Below are 17,668 nucleotides of genomic sequence, written 5' to 3' on the forward strand. Positions count from 1 at the left end.
ATGTAGTACTACTAGAGACAGGGACACCAAAAACACCATGTAGTACTACTAGAGACAGGGACACCAAAAACACCATGTAGTACTACTAGAGACAGGGACACCAAAAACACCATGTAGTACTACTAGAGACAGGGACACCAAAAACACCATGTAGCAGCAACGTCTATCTCACCATCATAAACCTTATCAATGTACAGTACAGTCGGGAAGTATTCAGACCCTTTCACTTTTTCCCCACATTTTGTTACATTACAGCATTATTCTAAAATGGATAAAATAAAATCATCATCAATCTACACACAATACCCAATAATAAACAAAGCGAAAACAGGTTTAGACATTTTTGCAAATGTATTAAAAATAAAAAACATAAGTATTCAGACCCTTTGCTATGAGACTCGAAATTGAGCTCAGGTGCATCCTGTTTCCATTGATCATCCTTCAGATGTTTCTACAACGATTGGAGTCTACCTGTGGTACATTCAATTGGACATGATTTGGAAAGGCACACACATGTCTATATAAGGTCCCACAGTTGACAGTGCATGTCAGAGCAAAAACCAAGCCATGATGTTGAAGGAATTGTCCGTAGAGCTCAGAGACAGGATTGTGTCGAGGCACAGATCTTGGGAAGGGTACCAAAAAATGTCTGCAGCATTGAAGGTCCCCAAGAACACAGTGACCTCCATCATTCTTAAATGGAAGAAGTTTGGAACCACCAAGACTCTTCCTAGAGCTGGCCGCCCGGCCAAACTGAGCAATCGGGGGAGAAGGGCCTTGGTCAGGGAAGTGACCAAGAACCCGATGGTCACTCTGATAGAGCTCCAGAGTTCCTCTGTGGAGATGGTTGTCCTTCTGGAAGGTTCTCCCATCTCTGCAGCACTCCACCAATCAGGCCTTTATGGTAGAGTGGCCAGATGGAAGCCACTCAGCAAAAGGCACGACAGCCCGCTTGGAGTTTGCCAAAAGGCACCTAAAGGACTCTTAGACCATGAGAAACAAGATTCTTTGGTCTGATGAAACCAAGATTGATCTCTTTGGCCTGAATGCCAAGCTTCACGTCTGGAGGAAAACAGGCACCGCTCATCACCTGGCCAATACCATCCCTACGGTGAAGCATGGTGTTGGCAGCATCATGCTGTGTGGATGTTTTTCAGCGGCAGGGACTGGGAGACTAGTCAGCATTGAGGGAAAGATGAACGGAGCAAAGTACAGAGAGATCCTTGATGAAAACCTGCTCCAGAGCACTCAGGACCTCAGACTGGGGCGATTATTCACCTTCCAACAGGAGAACAACCCTAAGCACACAGCCAAGACAATGCAGGAGTGGCTTCGGGACAAGTCTCTGAATGTCCTTGAGTGGCAAAGTACTTAGTAAAGGGTCTGAATACTTATGTAAATGTAATGTTTCCATTTCTTTTACTTCTAAAAACCTGATTTTGCTTCATATTCAATTATGGGTTGTTGTGTGTAGATTGATAAGGGGGGGGGGGACTATTTAATCAATTTTAGAATAAGGCTGTAACGTAACAAAATATGGAAAAAGTGAAGGGGTCTGAATACTTTCTGAATGCACTGTTGATGGACTGAGATGACACTCGGACGTGTGTCTTACCTGCCCAGTATAATAGCCACTATTTTCTGCAGGGGTTTGAGTACCAGCCAGATGAGAGGAGCAGGCAGGGCGCGGTGAGGAGCAGAGGTATGGAAGAAGTTCTGTCCATGCTTAGACAACCATATAACAGGGACACAGTGGACAGCAGGGCCAGGTCTGGGTGTCCCCACTGGGAAAAGTACTGTTCTTACATTCTCCGATGAGAAAAGTAGTCTCTGAGACAAAGATGGCCTCAACTGAAGTTGACAAACAGAGTCTGTGGTTTCGGGATGCAGTAGATTCCGACATGTGTTGGTTGAGTAGAGTTCTGTAGCAGGTAATGTCCTCCTGGTTGTTGGTTGTCTCTGTCGGCAAAGGGAGGTTTGAAAGCTTCTAGACAGGTAGGCAGGGAGGCAACTGCGTTGATTCCTCATGAGACGGACACACAACAACTCCATGGTTCCTGAATGAGAAGACACCACTTCCTGAAATGCCCAGGTGAAAGCATATGGAAGAAATAGAGCCCTAAAATGTCGATACTAGTGTATTGAATTTTTTTTGGCTGAAATCCGTCTGGATTTCCAGGCTAGGGGGTAGGGGCTTGGGAGGTTAACTTTGGCATGTTGTAGAATTTTTGTTTAAAGTTTGGTAATGTATTTAGGCTGACTTTTTAGAAGCCTTCTTCCACATCAATAAAACTTACACGTGTGACAAATGTGTGTGGAAAAGGCTGGATGTTATTTTACACTTCTATGTTTATTTTCAGGCAAAGGTCTACCCAAGCCTCCACCAAAATATGCCCGAAGCACCAGAAAACCTGTGCCACTGCTACCAAAAAGCAAAAGGCTAAAACACAGCACAATCCACCAAGTAATGACGGTGAGGACGGCCCTTCACAATGTAAGCCAACTCTTTATTCTTGATCACTGTATTTGAGAAAGGTATTCTAATTGTAAAAACAATTGGCATGATGTCATCTCGGTCTCTCACATGGCTTAACCCCGGAGCATGGGGTCTCGGGGTCCCCTTCTGCCTTCTTAATTAAGGTTCAGACCCTTTTCCTGTGACAGACGCAACTATGAAACTCTCCATTTAGAATTTTGGGTTAGTTTGGCCTATCCAAGCCCCCACTAACATCTGCTCTGACGCGCCAGAAAACCTGTGCCAGCGCCACTAAGAAGCAAAAGGCTCAAACGCCCTGCAAACCACCAAGTATTGGTGGTGAGGGGAAATGGCAAACTAAAACACCACACAAGTCACCAAGTGTGGGGATGGGGAAACGGCAAATTAAAACGCTGCTCAAGCCACCAAGCGACTATAGTGAGGAACCTTCACAACGTAAGCCAACCCCTTATTGTCATTCTTGATCAATTGGGAAAGGTTATTTAATTGTACCAAGAATTGCCATGATGTATTTTACTGCAGAGAATCTTGAGCATTTATGCTCCAAGGATAGGTCATGTGGGAGACCGAGGTCTCCTTCTGCCTCTTTACATTTACATTTTAGTCATTTAGCAGACGCTCTTATCCAGAGCGACTTACTGTTAGTGAGTGCATACTTTTTTTTTTTTCATACTGGTCCCCCGTGGGAAATGAACCCACAACCCTGGTGTTGCAAACGCCATGCTCTACCAACTGAGCTACACGGGACTCAGATGAGAGATCCACCTCACCAAAGCGCTGCAAAGGCTCATACCCTTTTCCTATGCCAGAAGCAAGTATGACACATTTATTTTTAAACTATTTTTTATGATATTGAAATTAGGCTGTTATATTTGGAAGTAAAAAAATGTAAAACTACTTTTACAAGTATTTATTTTTTAAGAGTCCCATTTCTCCTTTGTGAGATCCGTGACCTTTTAAAGGACAGTCGCCAAGTCCGGTTGAGGAATTCGACTTCAACCTGAGCGAGACTGAGGAAGTCTTGCTAAAGATGGAAGAGCAGCTAATGGAGAATGATTTCCGAAAAGACATGGTGAGAAATTAAATGTTTCATTGGTATGAGTTGAAGGACATTATATGGCCATGTAGTACTGGATGGAAAAATCCTGTACATGTGCAATGCATCAGTGTCCTTTTGTAAAATTAGATATCGCAGATCTCAAAGCTGGGGGGAAAGACATTCTGAACCAGGTGAAGAGAGCAATGCACTGGTAAACTATTCCCATATTTGTTTCACTTCTTCAAATTAGGTCATGGTGTGTTGCTTGTAAAGTACATCATTTGTGTTCTATACAGAACCCTGACAAACAGCCTCATGTCAAGGATGAATCTGAAAGGAAACAAAGGGATGAGGGCCTTTGAGGACTCCACCATTTGCAGCATCATTATAGGTACAGTGGAGGCCAAATCATGACATTTTACATGACATTTGAATACCTTCTCTAGCTAATATTTGTTTCCCCCCTTTACAGCAGGTGTGAGTCTTGGCGAATCAAAGGCTACAGAGGCAGAAATACTACAGGCGACGTCAACCTCCCTGAAATATGCACCGGACTGCAAGAGGGGCAGTGGGAGGGCCAATGAGTAAGGGGATGAAAGAGTTCTTAAGAAGTTAAAAGCATCAAAGCCTTTTTAGGCTTTTATTTGTACATCGATTTTGTGGTGCAATATATTTATTTCAACCATTCTTGACTTTGACTAAAAAAAGTGCATATGTTTTTACATGGCCAAAGGTTTCTAAATGCTGGTCCAAGTTACTGCTCTAATTGTGTTACACAGAATGACAATAGCCAACAGTAGTATGTCTGGAAGATACAATTCTACTCATGGTGCAAAATGTATTATACATCAGGGTGCTTTTCAAGAGTGTGCCCCATCAGAAAGGTCCTGGTTGATACAGTTTGTTTCCCTATATTGCTCAGGCTCTTATCCTTATTTAATGTAAAGAAGCATCAATCACAAAATAGCTACTACTTCTCAACACACTTCATGGATTGGCAATAATCCCTGTTGAATTCATGGTGTGTTTTGGTAAAATCAGATCACAATATGTTCTCAACCTCACTCCAATATTGAAATGATTATTTGTAGAGTATAGTTTTCAAACTCGATAGCACCGAAATAAAAAAATAACTGATGGCTTGAGGGGGTTAATAAAAGTTGAAATCTCATTGATCAATGTCTCAACCAAATATTACCAACATTTCCACGTTGAAATGACGTGGTGCAAAGTGGGTTGTTTCCCCTGGCCAGAGGGGATCAGGGTGCATAGGCTTCTCTAAGCTACTTGCAGCTGTGGTTGTTAGGAGTAGGCTAGAGTTGATCAGACTGAAGCACAGATTAATTGTGCAAAAGTAGACAAATCATGAGGCAAATCAGTCTAAATAAACTTACTTTGTTGTCCCTCTTTTCAATGCTTTTTTGTCAATTTTTTTAATTAAACCAAGTGCTGGGGCAAACGCCAGCTTGCCACAAGTTTGCGGGCAGCCCGGCTGTGCTGACCTCTACAACATAACGATACATGGAAATCGGCACACAATGCTACAAATGAAAAAACATAATCCTATTCTTATGATCTAGCTGAACATTTTGATATAGTCACCATTTTTAGATCATTGGCATTTTAAAAAAGTATCTACATTTTTAGACAGTAAAGATAATATCTCAAACGTTTTACTTATCTCCATTTTGAAATAGTATATATTTTTAGATCGTACCTTGACATTTCGACTTGCTTAACTGGAAATGGTGATAACAAAACAATTGTGGCGGGAATGGGCTTCCATAGGTGACAGTTTAAGTTCAACTGACAGTTTGCAATTGCCAGTAGTGTTTCCCTGAGATTACCACCTTTAACTGTGGTTTTATTAATAGCTACAGTAATATTATTAACAAGAGATTCAATGTCATGTCATTGCAGTCTCGCCGTCGTGGGTTATAACTACCTAGCTAGCTGATCTGATGCAATGGCACCGATAAACATAGCATGTGTGAACAACAACACGTTAAAGTTACCTTTGTATGATCGATACTTCCTTAAAACCACTTAATTAATCTTGGAGGCTCCAGCTTGAGAAATAAATGCTGACTTACAGTTATTCATTTTCCATTTACTTTGACAGTCCTCTGCAAGTCAAAAACATGCCTAGCATCAGGGAGGAACTGTCTTGTGCGTCTAAAATAATAGTCCCCCCTGCAACTGCAACGCATGCGCTTAGACAAGGTTCCGACAATGACCGTCTCCTCAAAGATGACATTCTCCAGATAGTGTCTATTCAGGTTTGACACATTCATTAGTGTGAATAAACGGAAATTACATGAACTACATTATGCACATTTTATTATCGACAGTGATACAGGTACAGCGTACTATGTTCTGTTTTTCTTTAAGTATTACTGATGGGTAACTAAACCATAAAACATTTGAACATCAAAAGTGCAAACCCAAACATCGAAATGTTTGACTTTCGTTCCTTTTTTAAAAAGGTGGATTCGTATAACCTACTATACATATGGTATGAAAAATAACATTTATTCCTGACTCCAATTCCATTGCATTACATTGAGCCATTGGATGTCCCCTTTAGCCTTGTGAGGCAAATGCCCCGACGCTGCCAAAATTATGCCTAAACGTAAATACGCCATTCACGCAATATCGTTTAGTAAATATTAGGAACTTAACTTTCATATGAACGAGACATAATTTGGAGGCCGTGTTACAGTCGGTACAGTAAGCTTATCTTTTGTACTTTAAAGATTCTCTCTTGCTGTTACTGAAAGTTGAGTTCCAAATGTTTCCAAAACCGTATTGCAAGGATTATTAACGTGTCTAAACGTTAAAACAGATAGTTGGGAATGTAGTTCACATGGAGCCAGCTGTCCTCCATACCATCTGCTGAGAACCGAAGATGGGGACCGGCTGTAAGCCACCTTGGGCCCCTTTGGGTTCTCGAGAGCTACAGTCTAACTAAATCAAGTACGCCTACTAATGAACCTAAAGAACTGGCTAAAAAACGAAGAACTGGATACATAAAGAAACCTATTAGATTCAGAATAGATAATCATGACCAGTCAACAACACAGAACCAAACTGTATTGGATGTAAGCTCTCTTGGTTAGCTGTGTGTGAGTTAATAGTTTCTATATTAGGCGTTTCTAAATGATCAGTTGGAGAGACAGATTCATTCTCCCATCTTCCTGTGTTCCTGTGTCTTCTGTTCCGTTGATGTTGATTGGCTGAGTGAAGGTGAAGGCATGGGTGTTGATTGTCTCTGAGGAGCTAAAGGTTCCGCCCTCATCCTGGTCTCTGGGTTGCTCGAAACTAAGTGAGACTGGAAGAGAGCATGGATCTGGGAAAGGAAGGGATCTCCCTCCTCTGGCAGGGGCTCCAGATACCTCCCTAAAGATGCCATCATCTACAGAGAGAGACGGAGGGTGAGACGGGAAGGAAACAGTGGGTGAGACAGGGATTGGAAAGTTATGGGATTCAAGGTTGAGACAGGGGTTGAGAGATAGAAGTGAGGCAGGTATGAGAGCGCGAGATGAGAAAGGACAGAAGACAGAGAGGAGGGGTGAGACCATAGAGAATTATAGAGGACTCTTCTTTGCATCTGTCCCATTATGGCATCTGTGAGTTGGTAAACAAACTGAAACGGTGCATACTGCCACCTGGAGTGTGGTTTGAAGACAACCGGTATAAAGACAAGGTTGGCAATTTAATGCCACCTGCAGTTATGGAATGTTTGCTCACGAGTATAATTAATTGGCTGATCCCTCCTGATGAACCGGATGGAATTATGTGATCCTTCCTCAACCCATAGGAAATTCCACCCAGTTGACTACTTTTACATTTAAGTCATTTAGCAGACGCTCTTATCCAGAGCGACTTACAAATTGGCGAAAGTCCTCAATGGCACTGCCAATGCTAAAACAGGCTTTTGGGCACTAGAGTCCTCAATCTCTATAGGTGAGACAGAGATATGAGCCAAGGAGGCAGTGTAACCTACCTTCTCGAGACAGGTGAGATTAGAGTCCCTGCGGAACAGCCTGTCCATCTGGACACTGAAGTGGGCATGTTTATATTTGTACATGATCCACTCTGCCCTCCTCATCAACTGGCTCCAGTCAGGCTGCTGCTGGGAACACTGGTAGTCAAACCTGTAGGGCAGCTCTGAGAAAGGTAAGGAGAGAAAGAGAAAGAGAGAGGTAGAGGGAGAGAGAGGATGAATATGCATGCTCATACTATACAATATATATTTATATTTTTTTCCTACCAAGTTGATAATGGGTTGTGAAAGAGATGTGTGTGTCGTACTCTGTGGTCCTGTAGGTCCTTGGTCCTCTCTGACCATCAGGCAGGTGGTCTGGGAACAGGGGGAGGGGTTAGCAGGGTCAAACGGACTCACGATCATCCCAATAAAGGGGGCTCCGCCTCAAGAGAAATAACTCTGAGAGAGAGTGGCAGAGTCAGAACACACGTACGTGCGTGCGCACACACACACACACACACACACACACCTATATGTACCTGGAACTGGTCCTGTGTGTGTATATCCCGTAGAGAGGGGTTAGGGTGGAAGGTGGGGTGAGAGTGGTACCATCCCACTACAGCCAAGCCCAGGCTAGACAGCATCTCACAGGCCTGAGTCTGAGACAACGGGTCCATCTCACACTGCAGACCTGTACTCACACTGTTACACGGCTCCGCTGCAACGATCTAGGACATAGACACACACATTCATAGATACAGAGAGACACACCCAAGAAGACTCGAAGCTGTAATCGCTACCAAAAGGTGCTTCAACAAAACACTGAGTAAATGGTCTGAATACTTACACTGCCAGTCAAAAGTTTGGACACACCTACTCATTCAAGGGTTTTTCTTTATTTGTACTATTTTTTACATTGTAGAATAATAGTGAAGACATCAAAATTATGAAATAACACATATGGAATCATGTAGTAAACAAAAAGTGTTAAACAAATCAAAATATATTTTATATTTGAGAATCTTCAAACTGCCACCCTTTGCCTTGATGGCAGCTTTGCACACTCTTGGCATTCTCTCAACCAGCTTCACTTGGAATGCTTTTCCAACAGTCTTGAAGGAGTTCCCACATATGCTGAGCACTTGTTGGCTGCTTTTCCTTTTCCTCCGACTCATCCTAAACCATCTCAATTGGGTTGACGTTGGGGGATTGTGGAGGCCAGGTCATCTGATGCAGCACTCTATCACTCTCCTTCTTGGAAAATAGCCCTTACACAGCCTGGAGGTGTGTTGGGTCATTGTCCTGTTGAAAAACAAATGATAGCCCCACTAAGCCCAAACCAGATGGGATGGCGTATCGCTGTAGAATGCTGTGGTAGCCATGCTGGTTAAGTGTGCTTTGAATAAAAAAAAAATCACAGACAGTATCACCAGCAAAGCACCCCCACACCATAACACCTCCTCCTCCATGCTTTATGGTGGGAAATACACATGCAGAGATCATCCGTTCACCCACACCGCGTCTCACAAAGACACGGCGGTTGGAACCAAAAATCTCACATTTGGACTCCAGACCAAAGGACACATTTCCACCGGTCTAATGTCCATTGCTCGTGTTTCTTGGCCCAAGCAAGTCTCTTCTTATTATTGGTGTCCTTTAGTAGTGGTTTCTTTGCAGTAATTTGACCATAAAGGCCTGATTCACGCAGTCTCCTCTGAACAGTTGATGTTGAGATGTGGCTGTTACTTGAACTCTGTGAAGCATTTATTTGGGCTGCAATTTCTGAGGCTGGTAACTCTAATGAACTTATCCTCTGCAGCAGAGGTAACTCTGGGTCTTCCATTCCTGCTGCGGTCCTCACGAGAGCCAGTTTCATCATAGCGCTTGATGGTTTTTGCGACTGCACTTGAAGAAACTTTCAAAGTTTTTGGAATGTTCCATATTGACTGACCTTCATGCCTTCAAGTAATGATGGACTGTTGTTTCTCTTTGCTTATTTGAGCTGTTCTTGCCATAGTATGGACTTGGTCTTTTACCAAATAGGGCTATCTTCTGTATACCCCCCCTACCTTGTCACAAAACAACTGATTGGCTCAAACGCATTAAGAAGGAAATCAATTCCACAAATTAACTTTTAAGAAGGTACACCTGTTAATTGAAATGCATTCCAGGTGACTACCTCATGAAGCTGGTTGAGAGAATGCCAAGACATCATTACACTAGTGTTATCAGTATTTTCTTTATGATCATCACCACGATGGTTGTCTCACCTTCAGGACTTTGTCCTCCTCCTCGCTGTAAGCTCCTCCCAGTAGCCCGATAACCTCTTCCATCGACACATGAGCATGCTGGGTAAAAATACAAACAAAAGACACTGAGCCCTAAGACCTAAGCCTTGGTAAACAACCCACACTGATATCTCTCTCTGTGTGTTCATGTGTAAACATAGTTGCTATATTAGATAAGATAGTACTCTATTACACAGTACTTTATGAAGAGAGTACTTTATTAAATATATGTGTAGATGTATGTACTGTTAGATTCTTAATAAACAGAGTAAAACTCATGGACGACTAGTAAAGCTCAAACCAAGTTTATTCACCCACTAGGTCACACAGCTGCATAAGACAAAGACCTGTTCCCACCAGCACAAGTATTTATACCCCACTTTAGGTGGAGTCTCCTCCTTTTCTCTAAATATGACATCTTTGTTGCTAGGCAGGAAGTTAAGTGATGTGGGTAATAAATTGTTCCTTCATGTGACCTGACCTCGGCCCCCATTCCTCACTAATCCACAGCGATCTACCCTTATCAGTGACCCCACCATATACATTCCTCCTACATATAACCATTAACTTCTGGTGTAGCAAGTATTTCAAATTACAACCCAACAATTGAACCCAGACTGTGGCTCTTCTCCTCTCCATAGGATACCTAATATCTAACAATAACATGTTATGACAGAATGTAAACGTTCTGCATTCCCCTCTCTCCCTCAGTAACATGAATAAGGATATTTCATATTTCAAGTTTCAAGTTTAGAAGTCAGAACCCATCAGTACTTACCATGTCCATGATGAGGAGAGCCTCAGCACAAACTAGCACCTGGAAGGGCTCCTGTCTGTCCTCTCCAAACATACGGCACGGAATCAACTGGAACGGATCCAACAACCTGATGATGGAGAGAGAGACTTTTAAGGCATGTCACGCACAGTACACGCATAAGGATCCACAGTGTTTCGTGACCACACACACACGCATAAATTGGTAGTATACATCACCCACACCTTCTGTGCCTGGAGACCTTACAGGATTTAGACTGTCTCCTCATCTCCTCTCTCCTCAGGGCTAGCTCCTCTGCACTCAGATGCTCGAATGTCTGTCCCTCCAGGTCTTTAGCGTCATGCCAGTTCCCCCACAAGTCCCTCACACGACGCTTCCTGGTTCGCTACAACACACAACCAATCAACAACCCATTAACAGCATGCCATACACCTATAACAGGTCACAGACACCTCACATACACCTGATGAAGAGCCATCATAAACCTGACATAGAACTGTAATATAAGTATAAAAGTACTGTAATAGAAGGGTATAGGGACCTTTAATAAAACATATAAATGACATATAAACCTAAGCCGGACAAATACCTAACATAGCTAAGTGTTGCCGTCTGGGCCAGCTAGAGGGGTCTGAGGGACAGTAGGTGGTCAGAGGATATAGAGGTCAGAGGTCATGGGTTGTCTCACCATGCTCTGTAGTCTCTGTGCCAGCTGGTATTCCAGAGTGTCTCTGCTGTCTCTGGGTTTGGACCGATCCACCACCCTGGGACGGTTATACACCGCCTGGTCTGGAGGAGGGGGGAGACAGAATACACAAATCAGACAAAAAAATGTAATCAGAACAATTAGCACAACTAAGAGAGATAGAGACTGAGAAAAAGAAAGAGACAATCAACGACACACTGGTAGTGAGTCCTAGTTACCACAGTTGAAGTTGATGGCTCCTATCAACTCCAGGTAGGTGTGTATTCTGCCAATACAGTTGACATCTCCACAGTTCTTCAGGCCAGGACGCACTGACGTCTTGTTCAAGTACCTGGGCTTACTCTTCAACCTGAGACAAACACACACAAAAAGCATGTTGAAAATGAAACCTTGATGTCTCTGATTGGTTGTGTGTGTGTATGTGTGTGTGTACCATTGGTCCAGGATGTAGTTCCTGATCCTCAGATATCTCTCTGGGGTTTTGGATGGTCGTCCCTCAAAGAATTCTGGAATAGCTTGTTTCTCCTCCTCTGTGATGGTTGCCGGGTCCAGCTCCACTTCCTGCTCTGGGGCTTTAAGCTCCTCCTCTTCCTCTCCAGACTCCTCCCCATCCCCTGCCCACCTAGACCCCCCTGTTTCCTCTCCAGACTCTACTGGGTCTCTCTGGGTGCCCCCCTCACACGGTCCGCTGGGAGCCTGCTCTGTTAGGCAGGGGGAAGGAGCTGTGAGGGAGGATGGAGGGCTACAGTTAGGCTGCTCCTGATCAGTCTCTCCCAGCCTGGGGTGTGTCTGGTTGGGTTGGTCCTGGTGGGTCTCTCCCTGGTTGTCCAGCTCCTCTGGGGCTCCAGGCTCACATGTCTCAGTATTAACTCCTGCCTGGAGGTCCTCTCCATTCCCCTCAATCCATCTGTTTTCTCGTCCGTTTTCTTCTCCCATCCCTCCATCCCCTCCTCCACTCCCGCCCTCATCGCTGAGGTCATCAGTGATGTCCACCTCCTCCTCCTCTTCGTCACCCAGTCTCTCTATCCGGACAGCGTTGGTCAGAGCTGACAGGTGGCTGCGGACAGACAGGCCAGAGGTGGACACTGCTGACCCTGTCTCTGGGACCTGGCCTAACACCACTGGGGCTGTAGAAGGCACCACAGCAGTAGTATTGCCCTCTGATTTAGCCTGCAGGCAGAGAGGAGGGGGAGACTGAAATGGTGAGAGGATGATGAGAGAGGCCAGAGACAGGAGGATATCTCAAATATAGCCTGGTTGGCTGAGCTGGGAGAGGTGTAGACTAGAGGACAGTGCTACCTTGTGTTTGAAGTACTGTCTGGCGTAGCTCTTCACCTGGAGAACGGTCCGGCTGCCTACCAACTTGGAGATCTTAGTCCATCTACGGCCAAACTGAGCCTGGGGGTTCAGGGCATATAGAAAGTAGGGAGTCATTTAAGATCGATGAGACAGGAGAGGAGAGAGGGAAGAGGGTCATACCAGTCCTGTCTCAAACAGCTCCTTCTCCTGCTGAGACCAGCGAGTGGCTGTAGAGGAGCCTGAAGCTGAGGACTTGGCTGGAGACCTGGGGACAACACGGCAGTCACAGTATCACGTCAGAGGGTACAACACAATATGTCCAGAAGAGTTCACACATAAGGAAACATGACTAACCTCTTCAATTTGGGTTTAGGGTTAGGTGGCACGTTGGCCCACACACTCTTGGGCATCTCTTTACCTGTCAAATAATACCTAGAGAAGTGCTTAAGGTCTAGAACACATCTTATATCAAGACAGACAAACAAACATCAAAATCTGAACAGAGGTGTGTGTATGGTCTATGGTCCAGGAGAAGGATACTGTTCCTCCAGCAGCATGTTCTCTATCACTTCTCTGTTCTCTGCACTGATGGAGCTGTCCAGTTCCCACGGCTATAGAGGATAGAGAGAGAGTCAACACACACAATACCCACTTAACTTCCATTGTATCATATTCCTTAGGTAGTAACACTTCTTACTAGGACCCCAATATTGGTCTTCCATGCTGACAGCATGTACTGGTTCTGGAGTAACACTGCTCTGTCACCGAAGTCCCTGAAATAGGAATGATAGTTATTAGCTATGCATTACTATCACGTAATAACAAGGAGAACATAGAAAAGCAGGAAAATCTCTATTTTGGCTAGGGGATAGGTTAGTTTCTATTATATATGAATGGAGGATAAATGTCAGAAAAGCAGGAATTCCTGATTAATCAGAAAAAAAATCACATCCCTGGTCTATAACAAATATCTGCTGCAGCATAGACAGTGGAGTGGGGTGTCAAGAATGTCGGCTTTCACATGGACTACGAGTCGATATTCATGTCATAAGAAGGAATTCCCCTCGACCACGAAACAAACATTCTTTCCCATTGAGCCCCATTGTAAGAGACAACTTCGTCGTACATTTTTTGTTATACTGAAATAACAAAACATGCTGAAAAGCCTCTGTGTTGTTTAATGTACAATTGAGACTGTGAGATGAGCACTGTGGTTAGATTGGGAAATTGTGGGGACCTGGTGTCCAAGTAGGCTACACATTTCATCACAGGTAAGACATTTAAAGAGCGACTGCCTCTAAAAACCAACGAATCCCTTAGAAAACGATCTGTGGCATCGATATGAGTCAAACATTTATTATTGTGTCAAAATTGACTACAAAGTTAAATAAGATAATTTTGGTCATAGTCAGTCTCGTCTAAAACGGAGAAGGTTGGTTTTGGATTACAATTATGTCAACAAATCATTCCCCCCTTTGCCAAGCTCCACGTGCAAATCGCCCCTCTGCTTCCCTTCATTGAGGGAGTTCTATTACGCTGGCCCGGGTTGAACCGGGCAATGGCACGTGTCGTGAATGAGCCTAGTCAATATGACCTGATAACTCCTCCAGTCCTCAGACAGAACTCGGGTAACACTGAGACAAGAAAGAACAAGAAGAAGCGGAAAGACAGGAAGAGGCCTCAACCACAAGCTGCTAGAGAGCAGCAAGACCCAGTCAAAGGCAGAGGAAATGACGGGTGCTGGTAGACTGTATGCAGATGATCCTCAGCCGGAGGGCAGAGAGACCCCAGTCAAACCTCGGCCCTGGGATGGAGTTGGTAGAGTTGCCTGATGGCACGTGGGCCATGAAGCAGATGACACTACGGATTGTTGTCACCTACGAAGGAACCAATGTGTTACCTGACTGTGTAGACATCACGTGTAAAGGAGACAATGTATTACGTAACTTTTCTTAAACGTCACATGTAGGGGGGAGGATGTGTTGTGTGGCTGTAGACAAAGGAGGCATGGACTTGGGCAAAAAAGGGGTATAAAAACCAATGTAAAAGACATTTGAAGGAGCTGAGATTCTGGGGAAGACAGATCAGGAATCTGAGATTCTGGGGAAGACAGATCAGGAATCTGAGATTCTGGGGAAGACAGATCAGGAATCTGAGATTCTGGGGAAGACAGATCAGGAATCTGAGATTCTGGGGAAGACAGATCAGGAGCGGAGATTCTGGGGAAGATAGATCAGGAGCTGAGATTCTGGGGAAGATAGATCAGGAGCTGAGATTCTGGGGAAGACAGATCAGGAGCTGAGATTCTGGGGAAGACAGATCAGGAGCTGAGATTCTGGGGAAGACAGATCAGGAGCTGAGATTCTGGGGAAGATAGATCAGGAGCTGAGATTCTGGGGAAGATAGATCAGGAGCTGAGATTCTGGGGAAGACAGATCAGGAGCTGAGATTCTGGGGAAGATAGATCAGGAGCTGATTGATGTATTAGAAGTTAGAAGACTTTTGTGGGTAAGGTAAAAACATAATTTAATTACTACTGTTAGAAGCTACTGCATTGTAATTGCTTTATAAAAAAAACAATAAAATACATCAGTTGTGAAACCAAAAGAGAAGTGTTACTGGTTTTCATTAACTAGTTAAATTATTTGTTGAATAAAGTACTAAAGAAGAAAAGTTGCATTATAACAACTATAGGCTCCGGGGGTACACCTTAGGTGGCCCACGGCCAGACCATATTGTGGGCTCAAGCAGGAAACCACAGAGGAGCTTGAGGGTAACTGTGTAAAAAGCAAACAAAAGGAGTACTGAGTATCCAAACCCCTGCTTTCAGCTAAGTAGTAATTTCAAGAAATAACTTTTAGCTGAAACCCTATACCCAGGATTTAGCGAGTGTGACTACGCCTCAACTAGAAAGGGAGGACCAGCCGCTGGCAGGAGTGTCTGAGATTATGCCGTGTTTATACAAATGGTATAACCCCGTGGATGAAAGTATCCTGCGTGAACGGCGAGATAACACGCAGTAAGAGCCGGGGCTCACTAAAATAGTGCAGAGCGGATTATAAATAAATGTTGAATTACTCGTTGGTGTTGTACACAAAAATAGCCCCCGCTGACGAGTAGTATACCTTGTCACAAACTACCCGTGAACTGTTAACAGTAGGAAGAAGTGCGCTAACCTTTGTGGCAAGCAGGGATAGACCAAGAGGGGTGACCCGGGTTGATAAAGTGAGGGCTCCACTGCTAACTCAGTTTAGGGTAGGAAGACAGGGAGGCCACCTCACTGGAAAAGAGGCTCATACTGCAGGATAATCCAGGCCTACAACGCGCGGTGGGAGTTGACCCACCCTGTAGGCGCGTGGGTGAAGGAAACAGCTGCGGGCAAGGACACACCCAAGAAACACCCACATCAAACCACACCCCCAAGCCAACTCACGTTTGGTTTCTGTCAAGGCCGCCAGCATTTCTTGAGGAGCAAGCCCAAAAACGAGGCCAAATCAGCAGGTGCAGTTCCCCTTTAATTTGTTAAGTATAGTTTGTTTGTAACTCCACTACTACTTGTAATAACCTCCCAAGTGGCGCAGTGGTCTAAGGCAGTGCCAGCTGTGCCACTAGAGATCCTGGTTCGAATCCAGTCGTAGCCGGCCGCGACCGGGAGACCCATGGGGCGGCGCACTATTGGTCCAGGGTAGGGGAGGGAATGGCCGGCAGGGATGTAGTTCAGTTGGTAGAGCATGGCGTTTGCAACGCCAGGGTTGTGGGTTCGATTCCCACGGGGGGCCAGTATGAAAAAAAATTAAATAAATGTATGCATTCACTAACTGTAAGTCGCTCTGGATAAGAGCGTCTGCTAAATGACTAAAATGTAAATGTGGCTGTAAAGTCCGTTTGTTTGTGTTGTTGGTCTTGGCTAGCTTAATGTTTCGGTCGGTATCAAGCTAGCTCCGCCATGAAAAGGGGCATGAGGGAAACTCTACAATATTACCACAGATAGAACAATGAGCCAGATATTTCACTGGCTGGTCTCAGATGATCCTGCAGGTGAAGAAGACGGATATGGAGGTCCTGGGCTGGCGTGGTCTGCGGTTGTGAGGTCGGTTTGATGTACTGCCAAATTCTCTAAAACAGCGTTGGGAGGTGGTTTATGGTAGAAAAGGTAATATTAAATTCTCTGGCAACAGCTCTGCTGTACATTCCTGCAGTCAGCATGCTAATTGCGCTCCCTCAACTTGAGACATCTGTGGCCTTGTTTATGTGACAAAAGTGCACATTTTAGTTGCCTTTTCTTATCCCCAGCACAAGGTGCACCTGTGTAATGACCATGCTATTTAATCAGCTTCTTGATATGCCACACCTGTCATGTGGATAGGTTAAGGAGAAATGCTCACTAACATGGTGAACACAATTGTGCACAAAATGAGAAATAAGCTTTTTGTGTGTATGGAAAATTTGAGATTTTAATTTAGCTCATGAAATATGGGACCTACACTGTAGCGTTTTTTTTTTTGTTCAGTATAGCTCGAATAATCTACTGATCAAGCTGAACGACCCTGTTGTCGACGTCAACTAGCTAGGTAATTTAGCTAACTAGTCTACCGTGTTAGCCATGGCTATTGAGTTTCCAACGGGTTATTTAATGGCTCTGGTTCTTTGACTCGCCCAAATATCATCTAAACTGTATATTCATGACTTTTAACACATCAATGAAACACATTATAACGCTCTTACCCTAAATTAGGATCATATTCGTCTCCTTCGATATCAACAACATCCAGCTCGTCAGCCATGTTGGCTAGCCAAATTTCAAATAAGGGGGCAACAGCCTACTCATTCACAATACCGACATGATTCCTTGACAGCGACACCAAGTGGTGGGGGTGTGAGTCACCTTTCCACATTGGGTAATGCATGAGGGGGTGGTGCACATTATTTGCAAGGAGTGTTGTCAATACTCTTAAATGTTTTGCTTTCTTCATCTCTTCTCCTTCATTACCACTTATAAATGAAAGATTGTATAACAAGTGCTGTATCTCAGTTGTCTAAAGTGTATTTTTCTCATCAACCTACCACCTATTTGAA

The 17,668-nt window shown here is 44.2% G+C and overlaps 2 protein-coding genes across 6 annotated transcripts in view; both read right to left on the bottom strand.

Annotated features, from left to right (window-relative positions):
* LOC121540188 (metalloendopeptidase OMA1, mitochondrial) overlaps positions 1-5,734 on the bottom strand; it is a 15,123-nt gene extending 9,389 nt beyond the window's left edge. Inside the window, exons 1-2 of one of the 3 annotated variants that reach the window (XM_041848870.1) lie at positions 5,552-5,734; positions 1,616-2,057 (exon numbers count right to left, since the gene is read on the bottom strand). In XM_041848870.1, coding sequence (XP_041704804.1) covers positions 1,616-2,052 — 437 coding nt within the window. In that variant the 5' untranslated portion in view covers positions 2,053-2,057; positions 5,552-5,734. Of the gene's footprint in view, positions 1-1,615; positions 2,080-5,551 lie in introns of all 3 variants that reach the window. The other 2 variants (XM_041848871.1, XM_041848872.1) reach the window with 2 other exon arrangements.
* A 125-nt stretch (positions 5,735-5,859) lies between these two features.
* On the bottom strand, positions 5,860-17,395 carry LOC121540187 (histone H2A deubiquitinase MYSM1-like). Of its 3 annotated transcripts, XM_045207816.1 has the most exons (16): positions 17,318-17,395; positions 13,290-13,365; positions 13,133-13,203; positions 12,947-13,024; positions 12,773-12,857; positions 12,593-12,691; positions 11,727-12,463; positions 11,512-11,642; positions 11,276-11,376; positions 10,812-10,972; positions 10,591-10,696; positions 9,795-9,872; positions 8,064-8,252; positions 7,851-7,899; positions 7,543-7,706; positions 5,860-6,951 (listed from the first exon to the last, which is right to left on the bottom strand). In XM_045207816.1, exons 1-16 carry the CDS (start codon positions 17,374-17,376, stop codon positions 6,718-6,720), a joined length of 2,418 nt encoding a protein of 805 aa, XP_045063751.1. In that variant the 5' UTR covers positions 17,377-17,395; the 3' UTR covers positions 5,860-6,717. The 3 variants fall into 3 exon arrangements, 2 of the variants coding, with proteins under 2 accessions (XP_045063751.1, XP_045063752.1); XR_006657476.1 differs by lacking the exon at positions 5,860-6,951 and having other exon boundaries at positions 7,657-7,706; positions 7,851-7,983; XM_045207817.1 differs by lacking the exons at positions 5,860-6,951; positions 7,851-7,899 and having other exon boundaries at positions 7,560-7,706.
* Positions 17,396-17,668: the final 273 nt, after the last annotated feature.

This window comes from Coregonus clupeaformis, chromosome 26, assembly GCF_020615455.1.
Source record: "Coregonus clupeaformis isolate EN_2021a chromosome 26, ASM2061545v1, whole genome shotgun sequence".
NCBI classification, from domain to species: domain Eukaryota; kingdom Metazoa; phylum Chordata; class Actinopteri; order Salmoniformes; family Salmonidae; genus Coregonus; species Coregonus clupeaformis.